The sequence below is a fragment of the Gigantopelta aegis genome, chromosome 4 (assembly GCF_016097555.1).
Source record: "Gigantopelta aegis isolate Gae_Host chromosome 4, Gae_host_genome, whole genome shotgun sequence".
Taxonomy (NCBI): domain Eukaryota; kingdom Metazoa; phylum Mollusca; class Gastropoda; order Neomphalida; family Peltospiridae; genus Gigantopelta; species Gigantopelta aegis.
In genome coordinates, this window is record NC_054702.1 from 95,616,658 (window position 1) to 95,644,560 (window position 27,903).

The 27,903-nt window shown below is 40.6% G+C and overlaps 1 protein-coding gene across 1 annotated transcript in view; it reads left to right on the forward strand.

The window, feature by feature from the left end:
• The window catches only part of LOC121370517 (non-symbiotic hemoglobin-like), a 39,165-nt gene that overhangs the window by 3,608 nt on the left and 7,654 nt on the right, over positions 1 to 27,903 (forward strand). Inside the window, exon 2 of the mRNA XM_041495800.1 lies at positions 17,444 to 17,669. Within this exon, the coding sequence (XP_041351734.1) occupies positions 17,444 to 17,669 (226 nt within the window). The remainder of the gene's footprint in view (positions 1 to 17,443; positions 17,670 to 27,903) is intronic.

The following is a 27,903-nucleotide window of genomic DNA, read 5'->3' on the forward strand; positions in this document are numbered from 1 at the left end:
TGACAGACATTTCTAAAGGTGACTGTCCTGGTCAGTCAATCGTTCACATGCTCCCTATCATCGATCTTGATCCAACAGACTTGTTTTGCATCTACTCAATGCTGCAGTTTGTGGTGAAGTAAGCTAAAGAGCTCAATATTTCTACTCCTATTGTCACGTTTGATCAACCACTTTGGATCAAAGCTTTGGAAATTGTAAATGCTAAATGCGCTAGACATGCAAGTAGTTCTTGGAGGCTTTCACATGATGATGAGCTATGTGGGTAGCATCGGAAAAATCATGCCAGTGTCTGGTCTCAGCGTTGCTTTCGAAACGGTATTTGGAAAGGTTGCGGTAACACACATTCTCACTGGGAAAGCAATTGCAAGGGCTCTCAGAGCATTTTTCATGTTGGAGTCTGTGTTAACTTCAAAACTGTTGTCTCAGTTTTTCCCAGCAACGATCACTATTGAATCAGGTGAAACTGAGTTTGATGCTGGTAGTGAAGAAGATTATCCGCACAATGACAGCAAGTCAGACATGAATGATGATGGTGCCAGCGATGACGTAGGAGACGATGATGATGACGACAGGAATAAGAATGGGGAACAGTACCCTGAAGCCACTATCTTATGTGGAAGTTGAAAAGATAGACTTACTCTGTGGTGCCATCAAAGAAGACTATCAAGGTGGACTAGAAGAGATCACCAAGTCGTAAACCGTGGCAAACTGAAGGAAGAGTTAGGAAAATCGTCTCGTACAGCCAAATTATGGATACAGTGCCTTTGGTATGTCAGCATCATCAAATAATTCATTTGCGCAGAGAGGACCGGTAATTGGAGTCTGCATCTGCAAACAGTTGGCAAGATGATCAATCTATTTGCAGCAGCTGGGCGTGTGCACTATGCCAAGTCTACAAGGATGTACCTGCAGCAGATGCTTCAATTGAATACAGACTATCCATGGGTGTATGAAAGTTTCCATGAGCATGAATATCATACTGAGCGTCGGAGTAATAGATATTGGACAGGGTTATGGACCGACCTTATCATCGAAGAGGTCTTGGATCCTTGAAAAGTCGAAGGGGTCTAACACGGGAGCGAGGAGTAACAGAGTCAGTGCGCACTACCTGGATTAACAGCATGCACCGATGTGCTGCAATCCACAATGCGATGAGTACACTCACAAAGATGAAACACAGAACGAGTGAACAGCACGTGGATCTAAGCACGAGTCGGGGAACACGAGATTGGTTGGATATGAAAAAGTTGGCTGTGTGGTTCGGAAATCACGATCCATTTGATTCTGACGTCCCGACCCTGAAAAGTTTCTCAAGTGGTTTAACTGCTGGGGAGAATGACGGTATCAATTGTGATGACACCGAAGCAGTTCGATCTAAGATACAGCAGAAGCTAGATTGAGTGTGCTTTGAAGAGGCCTCAATTAGTAGAAAAGAAGAAGTACGCACACTTGAATGGTTACAAGGAGTGAAAGTGGACAAAAAGTGGTGCACATTGACCCACTTGTACTGTTCACCCGTTCAACTCTCTTATTCGAACATCAAGACCGAGAAGTCCAAATTAACAACTTCAACTATGAGTTCACACCAGAGCCCACTGCCCTTTTCAAAAATAGGTTCATGAAAAAAACATGAAAGTCGGAATTACGCAACAGTTTACTTAAGCAATCACTTCGCGTTGAAAAGCCAAATGCCGACTTTTGTGTTGTGGACGGTGGTGCAGCTCTCCACCAATATCCATGGGTTCTGCAATGCACCTACAATGATCTGGCTTCTCACTTCATCAAACACATTGTTTCAAGGCACGGCAGCTACAAAATACAAGTGGTCTTCGATGGTTACAATTATGATCCTTCGATAAAAACAAATGAACAGCAACAACGTCAAACTAGTGGTAGGGTGGCTGCTAATGTTACAATCGCCATAGATGGAAGCACGCACGTGTCAATACAGAAGGGCGAGTTCCATCGTAATAGCTCCAATAAGAGTCAATTGATCAAGCTACTGCGTCAGACACTGTACTGAGCGCCGTATAGCAAACTCTCATAGTGACGGTGATTTTAATTATTACATCTGTATTTTCAAATACCCTGTGATTACTGCATGAAAACGGTTGTAAAACGTACGTGACGTGTGTCAGCTACAACACTAACCGCAAGTCGCTATAATCAATCAACCGTGGACAGAGGCCCTATGCTGGAGATAATAAGGGGGAGATCCCTTCTCTGTTTCCGCCATTTGTAACCATAAACCTTCGTCATCAGGCAAGTTCTTTATTTGCAGTTTTGATTCTCTTGCTTTATTATGATTAACATGCGAAAGCAAAAAAAAAGAGTTAATTTGAAAAGCCCAACAGTTTTGTTGTTTCCGTACAACAAAACAAAAGACAAGTGAATGTACTGAGAGTTTAAGCTTGCCTGATTATTAATAACAAATGAACAAGGAATGCTATTCAGGAGAAAGTGTGGCTTTTTATGTTATTTTACCAAGCATATAAACATTTGCCTGCTTGTCAGTTTTGTACCTTAAAAGAATAGAATTGCGTTTGTAAGGCCAAAAACTGCAAAAATAAAATAACAGGTTCGTCGTATATAATTCTAAATATCACCAACGTTTACTTTAAAGGATCTGAAAAAGAGTTGGCTACCCCTTTCCACTTTCAACAGTCAAATCAGTTCGGATTTAACCAGAACGAAACAAAGCAAAGTTCGCTGGCTGATTGAAAAGGAGAGTTATAGATTGCCCGCTACTAGTATAATGAAACTTGTCCATCACTGATAATAATTATTAATTATTCCAAATGTTGTTAATGAAAATATTATTATGAACAATCATTAAGTTAAATTTTAAAATGTGTTATACGTTGTTTAATCAAAAAGAAATGTTTTATTTAACGACACACTCAACACATTTGTTTACGGTTATATGGCGTCAGACATATGGTGAAGGACCACACAGATATTGAGAGGAAACTCGCTGTCGCCACTTCATAAGCTACTCTTTTTCGATTAGCAGCAAGGGATCTTTTATATGCACCATCTCACAGACAGGGTAGTACATACCACGGCCTTTGATATACCAGTCTTGGTGCACTGGCTTTGTTTAATCAAGCCAACATGTTACAATTACCGTATACATATATGACAACCAGTAGCTGATGATCAATTAATCAATGTGCTCTTGTTGTGTCGTTAAACAAAACGAATGTTTCGCTAATATCGCTGACTGATCACGGTTCTTGGATTCCTATTTTTCATTAATTTCTTTTTTTCTTTTTCTTTTCTTTTCTTTTGTTTTGTTTTCGTTAAAATAAGAATCGTGAAAACATGGTTTGAGATTATTTAATACAAACCAATTTCAATCCTAGTTTTGAAACAAAATTAAATATCATAAGCACTATGTTTGATCAATAATCCAAAACAATGTTCATGCTACTTTATTAGAGAAAAAAAGTTTCCTCAAAGCGATAACATTAAATTGACAGTGATTAGACTGGCTTATTGCACCAGTAAACGGATTATGAGAAGGACGAAGCTTAAACCATGCCTGAGGGTGTGTTGTCTGCAAGTGAACAGGGAGTTGACGAGAAGACAGACATCTTGAACGTGTTGGCGTGGGTGAATTAAACACGTATAGCGGTCTTCAGACGACGGCAGAATGAACTTGACACACCTAAGCTGCTGCCAGTTACACACCCATAGACATATTTCATAATCATATTGATTCAACGTGCGTCTCTTGTGCTACAAACTCATGATTTAAAAAAAATCCACACTGCAATATACACCAAATGGATATTGATTAAAGTCCGTTGGAGGTACTTAGTGTTCAGAAGCAAGGTATTTTTCTCAGAAGATTGATGATAATATGTTCTAATCTTCTCACCAATAATACAGCAAACAATATCAAAATTTAAAAGATAAAACTGTAACAGTTTATGGGAACTCTTTTAACGTGCCCATATCCAATGAAGGTTCAGGCATGCTGAGGTGAGCAGAATTTGGGAAAATTAGTCCCAAGTTGAGACTAAAATATCTGGTCATAAATTAAAAGCTAACAAAAATATTCAGCCCTCAACCAAAGTTTCAAGGTGACTTGAGCAATTTAGACGGACTGCCAGAAATAAGGGGTATCGGACTATTTATATAAAAAAAAGTAAACAGAGTTTTGGAATAACGGCCAAGAAGTTTAAAGTCTGAAAAAAAGAGTATTTCGTCAAAGAGGCAAAGGAGGTTGGTAGGACGGTTGGCAGAAGAGTTCGTTGTTACGGTGACTTGATAAACACTTGGAAGACGTAGTTAGGCAAATGTTCTCGCCAGTTCGCCAGATGCTTAACTACAAAAATGTTGGCTGGTCCAAAGAGAATCTTGGTGACGGTCGTGCAGACGATCGACGCCAATAGCAGGCCCTGTATGTCAGCACTACTCCTGGTTTCCAAGAGGTCGCGACGGTGTGGTGGATCGCCGAGTCGCCTCCGCTGAGGCTTCGAGGAAGTGGCGAAAAGAGTCTCTGGTGAAGACCCGGAAGACGTTTTGTAGTGTCCCTGGTGTCTGCGATTAGGTGGCGAGCGTACCGAGGGAGCAGCTTAGTAGCCTGCAGTAAGCAGTCGGACGGGCTCGTTTCCTGTTGAGGTAGGGTAGGCCTTTCCCTGGCAGGTTGGTCATTGGGTGGAGTGACGACCTTCCGTTTCACAGTGAGCTCTGAACGGGCCGACTCCACAGGCAGCAACTTCCGCGGCTGCGGCTTGTCTGGAGAGGAGCTTGGTCAGGGCTCGCTGGTCTGGAGAGAAGCGTGGTCAGGGCTCGCTGGTCTGGAGAGGGTCGTGGTCAGGGCTCGCTGGTCCGGAGAGGAGCGTGGTCAGGGTTCGCTGGTCTGGAGAGGAGCGTGGTCAGGACTCGCTGGTCTGGAGATGAGTGTGGTCAGGGCTCGCTGGTCTGGAGAGGATCGTGGTCAGGGCTCGCTGATCTGGAGAGGAGCGTGGTCAGGGCTCGCTGGTCTGAAGATGAGCGTGGTCAGGACTCGCTGGTCTGGAGAGGAGCTAGGTCAGGGGCTCGCTGGCTTGGCAAGCTTGTCACTTGTTTGGTCTGGCTTGGCAGGCTTGTCAGTTGTTGGTCTGGCAGGCTTGTCAGTTGGTGTTCTGGCAAGCTTGTCAGTTGTTGGTCTAGCAGGCTTGTCGGGTTGGGTCGGGGGCAGCGACGCAGAAGAAGCTGCTGCGGCAGTTTAGCTGCCGATTTTGCCCTGCCCACCCCTGAACCGCCCCTGGCGCGCGCGGCTTCTTTCTGGAAGTCCTCCTCCTTCTTTTCCTCTTTGTATCCTTCGTATCGCCATACACTAGTCACGGTTGCCCGTGGCCCAGTGTAGTCGACTCGGTACTCTATTAAACAACCATACTATGAGATCATCGCCTCCAGTGTGTGTATGTCGGGGTGGGGGTGGTGGGGGTGGGGGTGGAAGAGCGCATGAAGTCACGTCTGTCTTCATAGAAATCATATCCGGGAAGTGTAACAGAAGCCGTAACATACGTGACGATTATGACTCTTTCATTAGCATATTCAGTACGTTCACTTCCGTTTCTCTACATACGACTGATTCTGAAAGAAGACATTGTTTTCTTAATCATCGGCTACTGGACATTTGGTAATTCTGACATACTCTTAGAGACGAAACCAGCTATACTTTTTCCATTAGAAGCAAAGAAGTTTTTAAATACTCCATCACACAGGCAGGATATCATATATTATGGTCTTTGACATACCAGTCATGGTGCACTGGCTGGAACGAGAAATATCTCAGTGGGTCCACCGACGGGTATCTATTCCAGACCAACCGTGCATCATGCCAGCGCTATGTTCCGCCCAGACACTAAGAACATCTCTACATCAGAGTGACGTCTGAATGCGCACACGGATTAATAGTTCAAGCAAGGAAAAGTAAATAGTTTACCACAATATTGCTCAAATTGATTTGAAGACGAAGTACTTGTAAACTGCATGTAGAATGTCCCATTCCAGTTACTATGTTTTTCAGTAAAACAATCCCACATTTTTAAACCATATATGGCAGACTTGTCACAAATGAGCATGTACTATGTGCATACATATAAATACCAAACTTTTAACCATCTGCTTTTAACTCCGTCCCCTCCCCAACGTACGGTTTTTACACTGTGTGGGTATGGGTCATTTTTGGCATGCTTCAATCATAGAACTGTTCAAGCATGGCAGTCGTGGACACAACCTCTGACTTCGCCAGGTCGTTCCGTCAAAGACAGGTGTTTTCACGCCTGTGAAATGCTCATAAAAGTTATTAATGACTCCTTACAACACGTTTTAAAGGTCACTGCCAGATAGCCATGATTACGCCTACAGACATGTGTAATTAGTCACTGTATTATTTATCCAATCGCCTTAGATCAGACAAATCGTAGACCACAAAGTGAATTATGAATAGACCTCACCACAGCCGAGCCGCATCACCCGCTGTAACCAAGATGGATATTAGCAGATTAACAATGTCTTAATGTAATCCAACACGCGGTCACCGCGTGCATCTAATACGTACATAATGTATGGCGATGGTAGTGATGGGCGTGCAGCAAGCCAAATATTGCAGACATAAAGCTGAAAAAAGGAAAGGAATGTCTGTTCAACAATATACCACATTGCATTTTAAAGTGAAGTAGTATGAAGAGAGAGAGAGAGAGAGAGAGAGAGAGAGAGAGAGAGAGAGAGAGAGAGAGAGAGAGAGAGAGAGAGAGAGAGACAGACAGACACAGACAGACAGACAAACAGACATACCAAGTTTGTTTATCATAATTGATAAACAAGCCATAAAGCAGGTGTGCATGATAGGAAACGAATGTCTGTTTAACGACACCAGGTGCTGTGCACATGTATTTTAAACTACAGCTATCTGGAGCTTAGAATATGCTTTATTTCGATATTTGGTGGAGAGAATGAAAGAGAGGAAACCCGCTGTCGCCACATAGGCTCCTCCTATCAACAAAGCAGTAAGGGATCCTCAATATGTACTTTCCAATAGGCAGGGCAGTACATACCACGACATTTGATGTACCAGTCGTGGGTACTGGTATGAGCAGGATAAACCCGAGTTCTACGAACACAATGCACCGCAGGCGAGCGATCTGCTACATGCCGACAGACTACGTATATCTCAAGTGATAGGTTGTTAAAGGGACATTCCTCAGTTTGCTGCAATTTTTAAGATTTTATCGACTAACAGAGACTTTTTAACGATTGTAATTACATATCAAATATATTTTCCTGCATAATATTAGTGGCTGTATATTAAAAGTTTTTCTGATCGTTCTACTATTTGTACAAGGTTAAATTTCATTTTATTTCCTAAAATATATTTTGTTCGTACGTACGAAATTATTTGAAGACAAAATCCAGTTTGGGCTTCTTACAAAAATATTAAGACGGCCAGAAACACATTGAATATACAGACACTGTTATTTTAAACAAGAAGATATATTTAATATGTAAGTTTAATGGTAGAAATATTAAATTTTTCGGAAACATCTTACAACAGCAAACTCAGGAATGTCCCTTTAATGGATTTCCACAGAACGTGAAAGTTGAAAACATTATGATTTAGTGAAGGAAACGTTAACTTGAGTCAAATTATTAGCCAGACGATCTTTACCTGGAGAGGTACAAAGGGATTTAACAATGTAATTGGTTCGTTGAAGAAAATACATTATATTGGTGGGGAAATGGAGCAGGAATAAATTTCTGCCATTTTGTAGATTTAGTGGAACTTTATTTTTATTTATTTATTCTTCACCGAACGGAACTAATAACCTCCTCTATGGTAGCTTGGACTTTTGACCTAGAAACGAGAAGAAACGCTATGCTGCCATCAAGTTTTTAATATGGATTATTTCTCTGTCTTGTTCATAGACAATGTATTGGTTCTAAATTCACAATGACGTTTTATATAGTGTTATAATACAACATTACTGATGTTGACGTCAATGCTTTAACCATTTGGTATGCGTTGAACGGGAATGACCTGTGATGTCACATTTTTTAGTAAGGTGATATTTGTTTTAATTTTGTTTACAACTCTGCAATCGTGGAATATTTATGCCCAAGAAAGCATAATAGACCAATTACTTTTAATGGCCTACCATAATTATTGGTTTTTAATGCAGTGTGCCATTGTGACCTTGACATAATACTGTCTGTTTGGACATCATAGGTTATTCCCGTGGACCCTTGATATTGTATTGTACATTTTATTTAACGACGCACTCAACACATTTTATTTTACGGTTATATGGCGTCGGATTATTGTACAAAGAACAAAATAATCGGGCACAAGTTTGACAATTTACGAGGCCCTCTTCTTTATAACAGTCAAGTTAGTTTGTTTTGTTTAACGTCATCACTATAGCACATTGATTAATCATCGGTTACTGTTATCAAGGACAATTGTAATATATTTTAGTTAGAAAGGGATGCACCTTTTTTTCTTTTTTTAAAGGCAATTAAAGTATTTTACACAAACCTGCATTATAGGTAGCATTTTCCACCAGAGGCACGAAACCGCCTAAAATATTACATCTCAAATAAAAGAAAATAAATCCATTATATTCATCTACTAAACACTGGTTTGTGGTCTGTGAAGGCATTTGGGGCAATAATTCCCAACCGGCATCGATGGGGTATTGGTTAAGCTATTGGACTTGAGGCTGGTAGATATTGGGTTTGAATCCCCGTACTGGCTCCCACCTAAAGCGAGTTTAACGATTCAATGGGTAGGTGTAAGACCACTACATCGACTTCTCTGTCACTAACCTTTTGTCCTGAACTCGGATAGCTGAGAAGAGCGTACTTGAATCTTTTGTCCTGAACTCGGATAGCTGAGAAGAGCGTACTTGATTCTTTTGTCCTGAACTCGGATAGCTGAGAAGAGCGTATTTGAAGCTTAATTGGATAAAATAACGAAAATAAGTATTAATTAATTAATGATCCCCAATCACAACTCTTGTTTTTTCCCAACCACATTTTATATGTGCCTGTCACCACATAATAGGATTATAGACAGTGTGGGTGTCCCCACCCCACCCCCACCTGGGTGCCCCCCCCCCCCCCCCCCCAAATAAAATCTTGGCTACGCAAATGCCGCTGAATATTGGCTTTTCATGGATTTTGAAGCTCGGTAGAGGGTGCCCCCGTCACCTTGCTCATGGATCAGCACTTAACAATATTTATTAAGTTGTCGGTGGAGGAACTGGTCAGTAAGCTCAAAGTCTGCACCAGAGACGTAAATACATAAATTGCAATCCAGCGAATACGAATACGACTATTGATTATGCACATGACGTCATAAATGTGCATAGATGTCAGTCGGTAACACCGATCAATCATTCTTCTTGACTGCGGATGTGATAACGGTTATTACAATGACCATAAAATGATTGTGAATTGCCACCACTACTCTGTTGTCATTATGGAAATGATATACGACTTTTTTTTTTTCGTGTTACTTTTTAAAATATGTATTCACCATTTGGACCGGCCTCGGTGGCGTCGTGGTAGGCCATCGGTCTACAGGCTGGTAGGTACTGGGTTCGGATCCCAGTCGAGGCATGGGATTTTTAATCCAGATACCGACTCCAAACCCTGAGTGAGTGCTCCGCAAGGCTCAATGGGTAGGTGTAAACCACTTGCACCGACCAGTGATCCATAACTGGTTGAACAAAGGCCATGGTTTTTGCTATCCTGCCTGTGGGAAGCGCAAATAAAAGATCCCTTGCTGCTAATCGGAAGAGTAGCCCATGTAGTGGCGACAGCGGGTTTCCTTTCAAAATCTGTGTGGTCCTTAACCATATGTCTGACGCCATATAACCGTAAATAAAATGTGTTGAGTGCGTCGTTAAATAAAACATTTCTTTCTTTCACTGTTTGGAATATTAAAGGCACTCTGTACTGTTTCAGCATTCTGCGGCTTTTCTGTCTAATACATATTTTCATGATTAGTAGAGGTTTCGCAAACCCACCATTACTGTTACGGATAATCATAATGCGACGAATTTACAAAGCCTGTTTATGACTTAAACTGTATCCTAACCGGACGCGAGCGATTATTTTAGAAATCATTGATTTCAATTACCGCATCCTAAAGCTATGGTCCCACAGAGCCTGCGTTGGTATACGATGGGCTACGATGGTAGCATCGAGGAACATCGTAGAGCATCGTGGAGCCCATCCTGCGTCGACGTACGATTGTGTGGCCTCCGAGAGCCATCGTAGGTTGGAAAATCATCTTTTGAAATGTTCAAAAGATGGTCTACGATGGTCAACGTCGTAGACCATCGTAAGACCGTCGTACGACCGACGTACGGCCGTCCGACGATGTCGTAGACCATCGTATGACCACGTAGATAACTATCACTTGTCCACAGGTAAATACCTGACACGTACGATATCGTACGGCATCGTTGGAAATCGTACGACGATCCTGCGAGGACGCAGGATCATCCTGGGTCCTCGTAGCCACTTTGGGAGTAGCTACTTTGGGAGTATATAAACACCAGCCATCACTTCATCATCATCAGTTCGAGCCGACTTGTTCAAAGCGATTCATCATTGCGCTGATTTCACCACAGAGGTTGAGAAGGCGTCAAGAGCAAGATGACGTTGACATGATCGCTATAGCTGTTCTGCTGAGGAGGCGTCAAGAAAAATATCAAAGAAGAAGAAGAAGACAGTTTTGGGTGCGGCCCTGGATAGCCAGGCGAGAGTTGTTCGGCACGTATGATCAGCTGATGACCGAGTTGGAACGGGAGTCTCATGGAGATTTCAAGGGCTACCTGCGCATGGAGCCGGCCATGTTTCACAAGATGCTTGAGAGACTGACCGACAGGCTTGAGAAGACCAAGACCAACTGGAGAACACCCCTTGGGGTTGGTTTAAAACTTGCAGTGACTATCCGCTACCTGGCCTCCGGTGACAGCTACCGAAGCCTCGCTTACTCTTTCCGTGTGCCGCACAACACCATCTCCAAAGTCGTGCGGGAGGTGTGTGCCTCAATTGTTGAAGAGTATGGCCCAGAGGTGTTCAGCACGCCTTCAACCCCTGATAGCTGGCGTGTAGTAGCTCACCGCTTTGGTTCACGGTGGAACTTTCACCATGCGTGCGGTGCACTGGATGGCAAACACATTGCCATGAAATGCCCCAAAGACTCTGGTTCACTATATTATAACTGCAAGGGCTTTTTCTCCATCATCCTCCTTACCCTCGTCGATGGGGACTACAAGTTCATGTGGGCTGACGTCGGGGCCAACGGTTCCGCGTCTGACTGTTCCGTGTTCAACAGTTCGACCCTTAGTACGGCCCTGATGAATAACACCTTGGGACTTCCCCCGCCCGAACCTCTACCGAACGATGACAAGGATACCCCGTACTTTCTAGTGGGAGATGATGCATTTCCACTGCGAACATGGATGATGAAGCCATTTTCTCACCGTCAAATGTCAAAAGAAGAGGCCATCTTCAATTACCGGCTGTCCCGCGCCAGACGCATAGTGGAGAATGCTTTTGGAATACTTGTGCACAGGTGGCGTTGCCTGCTCACAACCCTACAACAAGAGCCAGAAAATTGCAAAATTATTGTAAAGGCATGTCTGTGCACACACAACATTATGCGACTGCGATATGCCTGTCTGCAAAACAAGGACTTGGATCACGAAGATGCCAGTCTTGGAAGTCTTGCTGGAATTGTCTGCTGCTGTCTTGCTGGTAGAGGTTGAGGGCTGGGTAGATTGGGAAGAAATAGTACTACCGGTCTGTATGGCGCTGTCTTCAGACGATTGGTCACAGTGATCTACCATGGGGGCGATACCTATCACGCCCAGCTGGGATGTCTGTGTCCTCACTGCCACGTGACCCTCCAACCAGGAGAAGTTGGCGAGGACCCACTTGTTCCTACTCGTGACGTGGGTTTTCCCCGACCCGGACTTCACGTTCTTGCAGTCCCTCCACCTCCCATAATTGCTTCTCTGTGTGGTGAACCATGTACGTAGATTCTTCCCTACTAGATCCAGCCCATCAAATGTCTTTGCCTTGTCATTCAGCAGCCGCTCTTTCATCTCAGCCTGCTTGAAATCTGTTCTGGTTTTGTCCCAAAAGATTGGGTGTTCCGAAAACCACTCCGCCAGCTCGGTCTCCTGTTCCTCCGTCAGAAGTTTTGACACGGACGTTGTCTGCACAGGCCTGGTTTTGGTCTTCATTTTCTTGGCTGGGACGGCCGCTATTGGCTCCTGATCACCGTCACTGCGCTCTTCACTGTGGCCAGGGTCTTCCCGGTTGTCTCCCTCCGTCTTTGCTTCTCCCTGCTGCATCAGGTCTTGTTGTTCTGGCTCTTCCTCCACAACAGGTGCTGGCTGACTCTCCTCGCCCTTGTCCTTGCCCTTGCTCTTGGTCTTGCCACCTTTTGCCATCTTCAAATAGTTGTGTACTGAACTAAAAGTGAAATTGAACTTAATTATATACCATACTGTGATGACGCAGGACGTCGTAGGCCGTCATACGATGTCGTAGACCATCGTACGACCACGTGAGACAATCGTGGGCCTATCGCGGGATGCTCGTGCGACGTCGTAGGATGTCGTATGACGTCGCACGACTTTTTCGGGTTACCTTGACTACCAACGAAAGTTACATCATACGATGACGCACGTCATTGTACAATGGTCGTACGATGACGTGCGTCGTCGTATGATTGCAATAGCATAATATTTTATTGTCTACCATCGCGAGCCATCGTAGGTTTAGGCCATCGTAGCCCATCGTATACCAACGCAGGCTCTGTGGGACCATAGCTTTACCGCACGCGTGCGACGCAACGGATAAATCTGTCGCGTCGCTCGTGTCTAGTTGAGATACGGCGATTGAAATCAATGATTTCTAAAATAATCGCCCGCATCGCTCTCGTCGCTTGCGGCCGGTTAACACGCGTGTAACTACATTCATTTACAATGCTTGAACACCTGCGTTAAAGAAAAGCACAGGTTTCTAAAGTCCGGTTACAGGACTAATTGTTTAGCTAGTTGACTAGATCGCCACGCTTAGTGGCTTAAAGATGGCGGCATTCTCAGAAGTGTTATTTTATAATTTTATTTTATTTTTAGCCACGAAATGTATTACATGTCGTAGGCCTTTTAAATGTAAAGAGAGGGAGGCAAATTGCAGTGACGTTATCAACTAGTGATGTTCCACTGATCGATTATAATCGAAAATTGATCGCTTTGTCTCGACCCATGTGATGATCGATTGTACAAATTCATAATTAATCGATTGTGTGGGAAATATATTAATTGAAATAGTTCCTCCCGTTTAGATGATAAAATTGACGTAAATATGCTGGGGTTTGGGTTTGTTTTCATGTGTACCTAAAGAACAAAGCTATTAAATAATTACTAAAGCTAAACCTTGCTATTTGTAGGGTGGACACGATAAAAGGTGCATGGTTCTTATAGATCATCTCCTTCTAAAATCCATATACAGTTGAATCCCGTTGGCTCGAACCCCGTTGGTGCTCGAGAAAGTGTTCGACCCATCGTGTTGTTTGACCGAACCATTCGGTCAACATCGGACATTTCCGTAACATCACTTTAGAAAGGTGAATTAGATACACATTATGTAACACATGTAAGTGCACTGAAATAAAATAAATACAAATGTAATTCTAATCGATTGTGTATTCAAAAGTTGATCGGTTGATGCACATCGATTATAACCGATGATCGATGATGGAATGTCAATCGATCCCCATCACTATCATCAACCATACTTAAACAGTGTGGTTTTTATTATTGTAATTTTTCACATCTGATCATGTGAATTCTATTTCTGAGTGTAACCATCACCTATAACTTCTACCGGCTCTGTACAACTCAACAATTATAAATCTGACCGGGAAACGTGTAAATACCTATGTTCGTGATCAGCTGAGTTCTGAAGTTTCGCAAACCCTGACTGTTCAACAGAATGTATTTCTAAAAGATACTCACAAAAACGTGGCATCATCAAAATCTGGTTGTCGTCAAACTGTCTTGAACTAGTCATTGGGACAACCAAGGACAGACTAGATGAAACGACACGCGTATTCCAAGAACGAAACCAAACATTTCAACCATAGGAACTGTACAATGTGAAGTTTACTGTATGCATTAAAATACCTGGATATCTGTATTTGACTTGCACGCACAAGTATAAGAAATAACAACAAAAAACCTAGTTTAAATAAGTGATCACTTTGATTATTAGTGCTATAATTACATGCAGTAGAATTGCGGATATCGTAGAACATGTATATATACAACTAGTAATAAAAATAAAATAGAACTGCATCTAGCCTATAATAACTCGGGTGCAGTGAAAATAAAACCAAAAACAACTTCTTTAATAAATTATATTTCAAAATAATACGACATTGAAGTGATTGGATTCACAGTGTATTGACATTCAGACTTGTCGAATTACACGTACGAATTATAACTGGTTCGATTTTCTGTCGCCTTACTCATAAGTACCTGTTAATAACCCTACGCCACAGTTAAATATATTTACTTATTAAATCATGTGAGATGATACGCTTTGTTGTACATCCTTTGTTACAAGTTTTCTATTGATTTCTTTATTTTCATAGTTGGGTGAATTTATTGATAAACACGAATAGGACTTTGTTCAACAAATTGTCAATATTTGTGTATGATGACATATTTCTAACGCGTTTGGGATTTTTAATTATTTCAATTTTTATACCTAATAGCTTTTCTACTCTGACTATAGTCCTTTTACGTGAAAAGAGAACCAATGAATCAGCATATAATTATATAGGAAATAATATTATAATGTACTAGTATATTAAAACATGTTACTGAATTGTAAACCCATACCAACTTCAATTTTTTTTTTACTACAAATTTCTGTGTAACTGAAAACGTTGCATAACAAACTACCATCAAATTATATACTAGTAGATTAAACTCATTTGTAATGAAGGGGTGAAGAACAAATGCTAAAACAACCCTAGCTGCATTGTTATTGAATGCAGTACACAGACTAAAAGTAAAACCATGCGTTCTTTACGCTGGCTGTTCCATCAGTTGTCTTCATACCTGTACTGTAAAAATAAAATTTAATCTATGCAATTTGAATCTAATTTGTAAAGAAACTTTTTTTATTTACACTGAATATTATTTGAGTTCATATGGGTTTAAAACTTAATACATGTAATATATTTTTATGTAACTTTTATCTTTATTCATTATAGAGTTATTTGCCGATTCATCGGTACTCTTTTCACGCAAACGGACTATATATATATATATATATATATATATATATATATATATATATTGAGCAATTTACACGGAACGGCTGCCTCAACTACCTATTATTTAGTGAAAATCGTCGTCTTCGACAGCTTGGTCGTGCTTTATTAGTGTTAAGTACCGCTATAAACCTCGCCAAAGCTCTCCTTTCATCGCATCACGGATCGTAATGGAAATTCAATTGTCGAATATTTGGTGAACCTGCCACCTCTACAAACACAATTCCATTAGCTTTCATGCAGCCAATTTGTCCCTTGATATATGGTGTGCTTAAGAAACTACTTAACCTGCAGGCAGGCAGGTTTTGTCATTTGTAAATAACGCTTAGGGAGAAAAAATAAATGGTATTCCAAGACAATCACATGATTGGGTGAGGAAGAGGTGAATATAAATATAACATATGTGGTGGGGTTACTAGAATTTGTTTTAATGCAAATAGTGTTAGAAGTTGTCTTATACTATGGATAGTCGATATGGAGCATGTACCCTTTGTCTCGTGTGACATTTTCTGGAGCAATCGTTGATCCGTCAATGTTATTGCAGAATCTGCATCTGCACTCAAGCCAAAACATGTTACACTGTGTTCTTATATAACATATTTTACTATAAGCATTCATCTTATATAACATCTGTTACTATAAGCATTCATCTTATATAACATCTTTTACTATAAGCATTCATCTTATATAACATCTTTTACTATAAGCATTCATCTTATATAACATATTTTACTATAAGCATTCATCTTATATAACATCTTTTACTATAAGCATTCATCTTATATAACATCTTTTACTATAAGCATTCATCTTATTAGGCGAGACTGGACGTAGCTCGGTGGTAAATGCTCGCTTGATGCGCGGTCAGTCTGAGATCGATCCTCATCGATGGGCCATTGGACTATTTCTCGCTCTAACCAGATAGGTTTGGTTTGGTGGGCCCATCGGGCTATTTCTTGTTCTAGCCAATGCATCACGACTGGTAAATTAAAGGCGGTGGAATGTGCTATCCTGTCTGTTGGATAGTGCATATAAAGTATCCCTTGCTACTAATAGAAAAATGTAGCGGGTTTCCTCTCTAAGACTATATGTCAGAATTACCAAATGTTTGACATCCGATAGCCAATGATTAATAAATCAATGTACTCTAGTGGTGTCATTAAACAAAAAACCTTAAGATTTTACGACTTTACGTTTCACTTTCTGGAGCAATCGATGATCCATCAATGCTATTGCAGAATCTGCATCTGGTCTCAACACAAAACCTTTTACACTGTGTTCTTATATTTAAATTATTTAGCTATAAGCTTTAAACTTGTTGAGCTTTTGAGGTTTTACAACTTAATTTTTTACGAGGCAGTATGTTCTGAAAAGGACGGCAACCTTTATTTTGTACGTGGTCTGACAAAATCATATGAATTCACGATCGAAGTATTGCAATTAAATGGTTACGACACCGCTAGAGCACATTGATTAATTAATCTCCGGCTATTGGATTTTCAATATTTGGTCATTCTGATAGATGGTCTTCAGAAGAAACCCATTATATTTTGTTCCAAATTTTAGAAGTAAGGGTTTTTTATATGCACTATTCCATAGACACGACATTGCATATGACGGAATACTGGCTGTCACCAGAAAAACGTTTGATAACCGTCATGGTTTTGTCGTTTTAATAACAGGTTGTTTAGATGCATCCAAAAAGGAATATTTGTTTCACAACAACATAGCACATTAAAAGTTTGTTTTGTTTAACGACACCACTAAAGCACACTAATTTATTAACCATCGGCTATTGGATGCCATACATTTGGTAATTCTCTACTTGTTTTTCCTATTCCAAGTAGTTCTCCACGATTTGTATACCAAAGGCCGTGGTATGTGCTGTCTTGTCTGTGGGAAAGTAAATACAAAAGATATATTGCTGCTTGTGGGAAAATGTAGGAGGTTCACTTTAAAACTATAAGTCAGAATTACCAAATGTTTAACACCCAATAGTCGATAATTAATAAATCAACGTGAACTAGTGGTGTCGTTAAACAAATCAAACCTGTAACTTTGTCGTTATAATTGCAGGTTGTTTGAGATGCACCCAGACGTCCAGGATGTTTTCTCGCCATTTAAAGGGAAGAGTGTCGAGAACTTGAAATCCAATTCTCATCTCAAGTCTCACGCCCTGCGTGTGATGGGGTCGGTGGAAAAGTGCCTTGCCAGAATCCACGAGCCCCTCAAGTTGGAGGAAATGCTGCACGAACTGGGGGTGCGACACGTGCAATACAATGCCAAAGTGGATTATATTGATGTAGGTACACGAATACAGTGACGTCAAAAAGAAACTTTATATTCATAAAACGAATATTTTGATAAATATTATTACTAATCGAAAAGAACCAATTTACAAACCACCATTCAAACACTGCTTGCATTATGAAGTGCAATGTGATGTTTAGATAATGAACTGCATACTTTCATATCCCACCGTAACCTTTGTTGATTTGCTATAATACAATTTCAAGCTTTGTAAAGTTTCTTTTGGACATCAGTATAGTATTGTTGTAAAGCGACAGACTCTTGGTTTTAAACACTATGGTATATTGTTCACTATTGGAGCGGTTTTTTATATTTAACATTAGACATTACTTGCATTTAATTTAGTTTTTAGGCTGTCCATTTCCATACATGCAAAGTGTTTCTCGTCAACCTGGTGTTTATAATATCACGAAATCTATTTTATATATAGAGGATATTTCATGTTTTTTTGTCAAATATGATTTACATCTCATCGAGTGAAGTTTGCAATTATATCTCACGAGTCGCACTTGCGCGACGAGTGTGATATGATTGCAAACTTCACGACATGAGATATGAATTATATTTGACAAAAAACATGAAATTTTCTATTCTAAACTTTTGACAATTTACCTTAATTTTTAAAATGCCAGCAGCAAAACAGTTCTGGATTTCTTACAGTGAACCATTTGTGACACACAATAGCCGATATGTATTTTTGTGCTGGGGTGTCGTTAAACAAACATTCAATCAATCTTACAGTGAAGATAACACTTTCAACGGTGACGATAACACATTTTAGAGTGAAATAGTGAAATTTTCACTCTAAAATGTGTTATCATCACTGAGTGACTGATAACATTTTTATTTCACTGATATTTTAAGATATTTCACTGATATTTTAAGATATTTCACTAAATGTTCTATAATAAAATTCTAAAAGCCCACGTACCTCTAAGAAGTAACGGTTTAATCTATTTTAGGGTATTTCCCCCATTTCATCGTTAAAGACTCGTTTCATTCTGTTGTAACTTTATCCAGATGTGTTTAATACACGTTTGTGGATTAGTGTTGATTTTAACGGGTTAAAACTAGGGTCTGCGACTTTAACTGCTCCAATGTTTTTGGATATATGGTTTTAAGTCCCAGTTCATCCGGTGATGATACTAGCGGGACTGCCCATGAGTAAAAACGAAACCTTCGTTAGATGAGATTCCGTACATGATATTGAATGTGTGTGTGTGAGAGAGAGAGAGAGAGAGAGAGAGAGAGAGAGAGAGAGAGAGAGAGAGAGAGAGAGAGAGAGAGAGAGAGAGAGAGAGACAGCGAGTGACAATTGTTTTAGCTTTGCAATTTCGTAAATTTATTCCTTATTAAAACAAATATTTCGTAAAAATATTTACAATTTATAAAACTCCATAAGAAAGTTTTTTTCATTCGGCATTCTCTGTTGTTTATTCTAATAACTGGTTATCTATTCTCATTTTGGCGACGTTGTTTTTTTTCCCCAGCTGCGAAAAACATATCTACTTTTTATTGTTTCATTGACAGTTGCTCGGATACTATGTTATTCCAACTGCTGATCGATACGGTCCAGTTTTAGACATAAACCAGAATTACAAAACGCGGTTTTTTCTTTTTATAGAAAGACATTCCACTGTGAGATCCAATTTCCGTTATAATTACAAATGTAATTCAATAGAGAACGAAAGGAGGAATAAACCATCCACTAGATTAACGGTGCTGATAATTACTGTTCAGTGCTGGACATCATATCAGCGCACCGGCTTGGAATGGTTAAGGCAATGATTTCAGGTTGGTACGTACTGGGTTTGCATTCTGCTCCAGCAAATGTTCTTCTTCTTCTTCGATCCCCTATAAACTTCGCTCGCCATAGTCTAGACTCCTCCACACGCGCCTGACTTCATCGATTATGAAATTTGAACCGTAACGAGACATTTCGGTTGACATATACATATACGCAAACGGATAAATGGCATTTAGTGCTGAATGTACCGAAAACAAGAAGTAGTTGCGACAATAACCATTTGTATAATGACATTGCATGATTCTTCCGCGTGGGCTTGGCACCTAAAGAAAAAACAACAGTGAGTCAGAGGAAAAACTCGGCCCCTTGGGCCTGCATTTAAATTCGCCAGACGTATGCATATGAAAGGTCCAAGGGATCAGTAGCCTCTGATGTCTAAACGGATAGTCAATATTCTAAAGGTCGTGTATATAACGATTACAATGGTACAATAAAATGAAAACCTACAATGATGGTAGGCCATTTAGAGTTGTTGGTAAACCATGCTTGCTTAAGTACAAATTTCCCACGATTACAGAGTTGTAAACTTTAAAATTCAAAAGTATCAGGTTATTCCCTAGGACCCTTCATATAAGTTTTTTAATCTGTGGGGTGTAGCTCCGTGGTAAAGGTAGTACTAGACCAAATAACTTCCGGCTGGGTCAAAGTTCGAGGTGCACCGAACTTTTGATAGAGAAGTGAACACCACAAGTCCTGTGATTGGTTATAAATGTGAGTGTGTTGGTTGTAAAAAATAATAGTTTTATCTGGGTTAAAAAAAAAAGCAATCTTATTTCATCTAGTACCAATGCGTCAAGTAGCCTTGTGCTTGAAACATGTATGGGGTACCTGTAAAAAAAAGTACTCGAATTTTGTGCGGAACTAGGGTAGTCATAGACGCTACCCGTTATCTCAGAAACGAGCAGCTTGACCCCCATTTTTTTCTGATTCACTTTAAGTGTGAGGGGTGGTAGTATTTATATCCGTGGCGTTTATGTCGGTTGAAACGTTGCAGGTAGGAGTTTTAGCCACATATGTTACTATTGTCGTCTATGGGATTTGATTTGGTAGTATACACCCTAAAGTGCTCGTCTGAGGTGCGAAGTTACGCAGGATCGGTTGCGTTCTACGAACTCCCCATCCCAATCTGTGCCCCACAACTAGAATATCAAACATCGTGGTATGTATTTTCCTGTCTATGGCAAAATACATATAAAAGAACCCTTGCTGCTAAATGAAACGTTAGACACTAAATAACACTGGTTTAAAATGGGTTGAGCTGACCGTGTCGTTGAAGGAAGGAAATGTTTTATTTAACGACGCACTCGACACATTTTATTTACGGTTATATGGCGTCGGACATATGGTTAAGGACCACACAGGTATTGAGAGAGGAAACCCGCTGTCGCCACTTCATGGGCTACTCTTTTCGATTAGCAGCAAGGGATCTTTTTATGCACTATCCCACAGACAGGATAGTTTTACCAGTTGTGGAGCACTGGTTGGAACGAGAAATAGCCCAATGGGTCCACCGACGGGGATCGATCCCAATCCTACCGCGTATCAATCGAACGCTTTACCACTGGGCTACGTCCCACTCCGTGTCGTTGAAGATGTAATGCGCGGTCGGTCTAGGATCGATGCCCATTGGTGGGCCTATCGGGATGGGATTTTTGTTTTGTTTCAGCCAGTGTACCACGACTAGTATAAAAGCCTGGTATGGGCAATCCTGTCTGTGGGATGGTGCATATAAAATTTCCCTTGCTACTAATGGAAAAATGTATCGGGTTTCCTCTCTATGACTGTGTCAAAAAGACCATATGTTTGACATCCAATAGCCGACGATTAATAAATCAATGTGCTCTAGTGGTGTCGTTATACAAAACAAACTTTAAACTTTAACTTCAAGCAAACATTCCTTTCCTTTGCTTTCTTTTATATTTCTGAAATGACCTGTTATGGCTTAGAAAAACTATAAACAAGCTCGTCGTCACTCCGACATCCTCATTCCTGTGTATTTACCAACTCAAACTGAACCATTCGTTTATTGAGATGACAAGAACGGTTATTAGGAGAACTCCAGGTGGGAGGCGGGGGTGGGGGGATATGTATTGTGTGTCATGATATTCAATGTAGTTTAAAGACAGTTTTTGTTTTCTGGCTCAAGGCCATTTGCATGCTGCATTTATAAATGGAAAGGGAAAAATTCTCGGTGAAAATGGCTTGTCTCATATGATCGTCATCTTCATCAGAAGCGAAGGACGGCTAGTTTGCCTGAAACTAAAAGAGAAAATGAAAATAACTTAACAATGACGTCATTGGTAGTTTTTAAGGTGTATACGTCTCCTATATCGTGCCTTATTAAATGGAAACGAACTTAGCGAATATAACCGAAATAACTGTGGGCGACGTGCGACTTCCTGCAAATGAAGAACTTGAACTTTGAAAGGCCATCATTAATTACAAAAACATGGTAGTGTAAATGCAAACGTCTCTCCGATGGTTTATAAAGCAATGTGCTCTAGTCGTGTCGTTAAACAAAACAAACTTGTTTTCCTTTCCACCGAAACACTCTCATCAGTCCCGTTAACCGGAAGTATTTCAGAGACAGTTGTAGGAATTTTCTACGAAGAACAAATGTTTTTTTTTTTTTTTTTTTTTTTTTTTTTTTTTTTTTTTTTTTTTTGGTTGGGGGGGGGGGTAACGACGCACTCAACACATTTTAATTTCGATTATATGGCATATCGAGGATCATGCGAATCGCTTCGTCACCATATACCTTAAACCCCGGTCACATTGTCAAGGTTCGTCTGGCTGGATCCACGACGAATCCTTAGCGACCCGTTGACAACTAATCCATATCCTTAATAATCCTTGGTTTATCCGTCGAAAACCGTAGTTAAACCTTGGTGCATCAGTAGGGGACCGCGGATAGACCACTATCCGGGATCATCCGTGAGGTTTTCATCCGTCGTGGATCCGGCCAGACGATCCTTGACAGTGTGACCGGGGCTTAACAGTATGACCGGGGCTTTACTGAGGAAGACAAACAAATGGAGGTTTGTCGTTAGCGGATATTTCCAGTACCAACTGTCGCGAATTCATCCACACCACTGGTATTCGCCTTTCTGGCGTTATCACAAACTGATTCCGCAAGGAAACTCGCCATCTGTGGTAGTCAGCTGTCGATAATAAATTGACCACTTCAGTAACTATTGTCATCATTAGTTAATATTATGGAACATAATTTGTCGTTGAATATGAAATATGTGATGTATTTAGGCGGTATACTATCCATTCCTCTGCAAATTCGGGCAAAAATTATAGCGATATTCGGGCAAAATGTGCTTAGACCCTTTATCATGTATTTCTATCATTCTACCCTCAGTATTAGTTGTAATCAATGTAAAATGCGCAGTGATTCATTTGCAACCCTATATAGCTGTTTGGCAGTACTGCTAATATGAATAAATCTTATTATCCAGATTCGAACAAAAATCAACCTGCCCTACAGAAATGGAAGCCTGTACATTTTTAATCCCTTTTTTCTATAATTTTCAAAGACTGTCATTTGAAAGAAAACTTAATTTTAAAAACTATTTTTATCAGTTCTCAACTATACTGCTATCTAGTTATTGAAGTCGCATTATTGGCATGTCGTCTGTTGGCAAAACTCTCTTTACAGATACTTGCCAAAAATATACTGAACAGCATTGAAAACGCACCACCAAGAAATGTTTAGATTTCGAAAAGAATACCTGAGCAATAAATGTTTTTGTTGTGAACAGCAATAGATGGATGATTGATAATGACAACAAACAAAAAAGGATGCATAATCATTGATTAGTTTTAATTCATCTACGTATGAAAGACACGTGGGGTCAGAATGAAAAGTCAATAGCGCGTATGGCCACCATTTGCAACAACACAAGCCATATAACGTCTTCTCGTCGACCCGATAAGTCTGCGAATAGTGTTCTGGGGATAGCATTCCACTCCTGCTGTAGTGCGTTTTCCAGTTATCTAAGGTTATTCATTTGTGGACGATGTGAGATGCGTTGACCAAGGTAATCCCAAATATTCTCTATTGGCGATAAATCAGGGACAGTGCTGGCCATTCAAGCAAAGGGACATTATTGTTCGCTAGATACTGTGTTGTAACACGAGCTGTGTGCGCTCGGGCGTTGTATTGCTGAAATGTGTGCATATTCCGATGCTGATGAAAGAAGGAAATGACGTGATTTTGCCAGACGTTATCCCGGTAATAAATGGCATTCACTCTGCCACGGCAAACATGGAGTGCTGTCCGGTGATCATAACTGATCCCGCCCCACACCATGACACTCCCTCCACCCCATCGATCCGTCTGGACAAGGCAGTCATTGTGGTAACGTTCTCCACGTCTACGCCATACCCGCAACCGACCATCAGCATTCCTTAAATGAAAACGGTATTGTCAGAGAATAGCACACCATGCCGACGTTGTACTCTCCAATGATGATGCCTTCCTGCCAAACGTCGGCGCTCATATCGATGTCGATCAGTCAGGATAGGTCCATCATATGGTCGTTGAGCACGCAGCCTAGCAGAGCGAAGACGGCGGTGCACAGTGTCTACGCTGATAACCACTCGTCGACCGTGAGCAGTCCTGGCAGCTGGCAGCGTTCGATCACTAATATGGAGGCGAACAATATGGCGATCTTGCCGTGGTATCGTAACACGTTGTTGGCCTGGACGTGGACGGTCCCTGGTGGTTTCTGTCTGCTGGCATCTCCTGTGGAGTCTTGTGATTGTTGCATGGTGGCATCCAAACCGCTGTGTGATGGCTAAAAATATCGGGCGAGACATTAAACATTACAAAATAGGGGGAAAAGTGCAGTAATAAACTTTGGATTGTATACTAGTATAAACAGATGTTATGGCTATACCATCACGGCTTTTTTCATCTTGAAACGAATTTTATATAAAATTTTATATTGAAATTAGTTTCCAGCATACTTCGTAATTCACCCAAATCATTTCGTATACCCTCGGCATAATCCCGAATGTTTTCAAATTCTTTCCAAATTATTGGCATGATTTTACAAGTAAGGTTTTGATTGGTCAAATGAAAGGTCAACTGCACATGAGCTCCAACGGGGTGCTGTTAGATTCACAGGTAATAGTAATTAACCAGTGGAGCTAATTTTAATTAGATTGGGTCTTTATATGTTTCAACATAAATATCTTTCTGAATATTTATTTATATATTTATTAAAACTCAAAATGCAGCTTATATTTTTCAACTAAACAATTTTACCAGTATAACCATTCATTTGCTCAACTTCTAACACGACTGCAAGACATCAGTATTGTTATATTCGTTTTCCTGAAATGTTGTCTGTTAACCTTGGTTTTCGAGGACTCCATTTTGTAATTTGCCTTAAAATATTTAAAATCATTTTTATAAATTATTATAAGTACATGTTTTGTTGATAAAACATTGAACAGTTTTGAGTTGGAAAGTTTTTCCTGTAAGCTCTACCACTAAACGTTTCACTCACCGAAACAGGTTGCGTAGTTAACAATATTTACGGCAGATGCATGCCACAGCCGAAGGCTTATGCTGACCGAAACTGGTTCACCCATGATAAACTAATTTCAGACAGCAATTTCTCTCATACATAAACCCAATATCTGTACTGGATAGGATATATTTGACTGTATTACGAGTTGGTGCCCAGGGTGGACGTGACTGAAGTTATGGTATAAACTGGTCTCAGTCAATATAACAGTTATTTTATGAAAATTAGAAAGTTTGCTTTGTTTAGCGACACCACTAGAGCACATTTATTAATTACTCATCAGCAAGTGGATGTCAAATATTTGGTAATTCTGACACGTAGTCATGAGAGGAAACCCGCTACATGTTTTTCTAATGCAGCAAGGGGTCTTTTATATGCAATTTACCACATACAGGAAAGCACATACCACGACCTTTGACCAGTTATGATGCACCAGTTGGAACGAGAAACAAAAGCAGTTGCATGGATCCATCGAGGTGGTTCGATCCTGTGACACAAGCACCTCAATCGACAACTTAACCGACTGAACTAAATCCCGCCCCTTATTTTATGAAATGCAAGCGGTCATAATTATTACATTATTAGCCCGTGTCCAGTGGTGTCATTATGTTATATGTTAAAAAAAAAGTCTTTTTCACTAGCACGTCAGCACATTTTGTAGTAAGGATGTAAGATTACATCACATTCGATATCTCTTGAAAATGGCGGCGGGACGTAGCCCAGTGGTACAGCGTTCGCTCGATGCACGGTCGGTGTGAGATCGATCCCCGTCATTGGCCCCATTGCGCTTTTTCTCGTTCCAGCCAGTGTACCACGACTGGTATATCAAAGGCCGTGGTATGTGGGATGATGCATATAAAAGATTCCTTCAAAAGAGTAGCCCATGAAATGGCGACAGCGGGTTTCCTCTCTCAATATCTGTATGGTCCTTAACCATATGTCTGACGCCATATAACCGTAAATAAAATGTATTGAGTGCGTCGTTAAATAAAACATTTCTTTCTTTCTCTTGAAAATGTTAAACAAGTTCTATAAGCATCTGTGATAAAAAAAAAAAAAATTGTGTTTCGTTTTGTGTTGATAATTCGGTGCCATTGTGGTTTTGTGTTGATAATTCGGTGCCATTGTGGTTTTAACACAGTTCCATATACCGACCACACATGGACTGACCACAGCGTTATTTTTGGCATGTTGTATTGATCTTTCACAGCTGTTTACTTTCAAATCTGTTTTTCATTGTGTCTTCATAATTTGATGTCATATGGTTTACCATAGCTCCAGACATTGTGTATTTCATAAATGTGACTCTTTCATATCTGTCTACTCTATTTTTATTAATAGTTTTAGAATTTTAGATTGATGTTGATCATCATATTATACCTTTCTCACACCCAACAGCCGATGTTTGTATGTGCTGGGGTGTCGTATGACATTCACTAATTCATGGGTTAGGGAGAAAAACGAAGGATCCACTAAGAGCGATAGAACCCATGACTCATCGCACGTCGGCCGAGCGCTCTATCACTGAGCTACACCCCATCCTTCATCCAGACGGAGTTTCCTCCATTAAACACACAAACAATGACGTCTGAACCAATACTCTCAATTTGTCGTCAGAATCCTGTTTTGATGCTGTATGAGACACCCTGTGTAATATGAGTTGTCGCGGTCTCCAGAATCCTGTTTTGATGCTCTGTGAGACACTCTGTGTAATATGAGTTGTCACTGTCGTCAGAATCCTGTTTTGATGCTGTATGAAATACCCTGTGTAATATGAGTTGTCGCGGTCTCCAGAATCATGTTTTGTATGAGACACCCTGTTTAATATGAGTTGTCGCTGTCGTCAGAATCCTGTTTTGATGCTGTATGAGACACCCTGTGTAATATGAGTTGTTGCGGTCTTCAGAATCATGTTTTGTATGAGACACCCTGTGTAATATGAGTTGTCGCTGTCTCAAGAATCCTGTTTTGATGCTGTATGAGATACCCTGTGTAATATGAGTTGTCACTGTCGTCAGAATCCTGTTTTGATCCTGTATGAAATATCCTGTGTAATATGAGTTGTCGCTGTCGTCAGAATCCTGTTTTGATGCTGTATGAGATACCCTATGTAATATGAGTTGTTGCTGTTGTCAGAATCCTGTTTTGATGCTGTATGAGACACCCTGTGTAATATGTCTTGTCGCGGTCTCCAGAATCATGTTTTGTATGAGACACTCTGTGTAATATGAGTTGTCGCAGTCTCCAGAATCATGTTTTGTATGAGACACCCTGTGTAATATGAGTTGTCGCTGCCGTCAGAATCATGTTTTGATGCTGGATGAGACACCCTGTGTAATATTGAGTTGTCTCTGTCGTCATAATCTTGTTTTAATGTTGTATGAGGCACCCTGTGTAATATGAGTTGTCGCTCTCGTCACAATCCTGTTTTGATGCTGTATGAGACACCTTGTGTAATATGAGTTGTTGCGGTCTCCAGAATCATGTTTTGTATGAGACACCCTGTGTAATATGAGTTGTCTCTGTCGTCATAATCTTGTTTTGATGCTGTATGAGGCACCCTGTGTAATATGAGTTGTCGCTGCCGTCAGAATCCTGTTTTGATGCTGTATGAGACACTCTGTGTAATATGAGTTGTCGCTGTCTCCAGAATCCTGTTTTGATGCTGTATGAGACACCCTGTGTAATATGAGTTGTCGCTGTCTCCAGAATCCTGTTTTGAGGCTGTATGAGACACCCTGTGTAATATGAGTTGTCGCTGTCGTCAGAATCCTGTTTTGATGCTGTATGAGACCCTGTGTAATATGAGTTGTCGCTGCCGTCATAATCTTGTTTTGATGCTGTATGAGACACTCTGTGTAATATGAGTTGTCTCT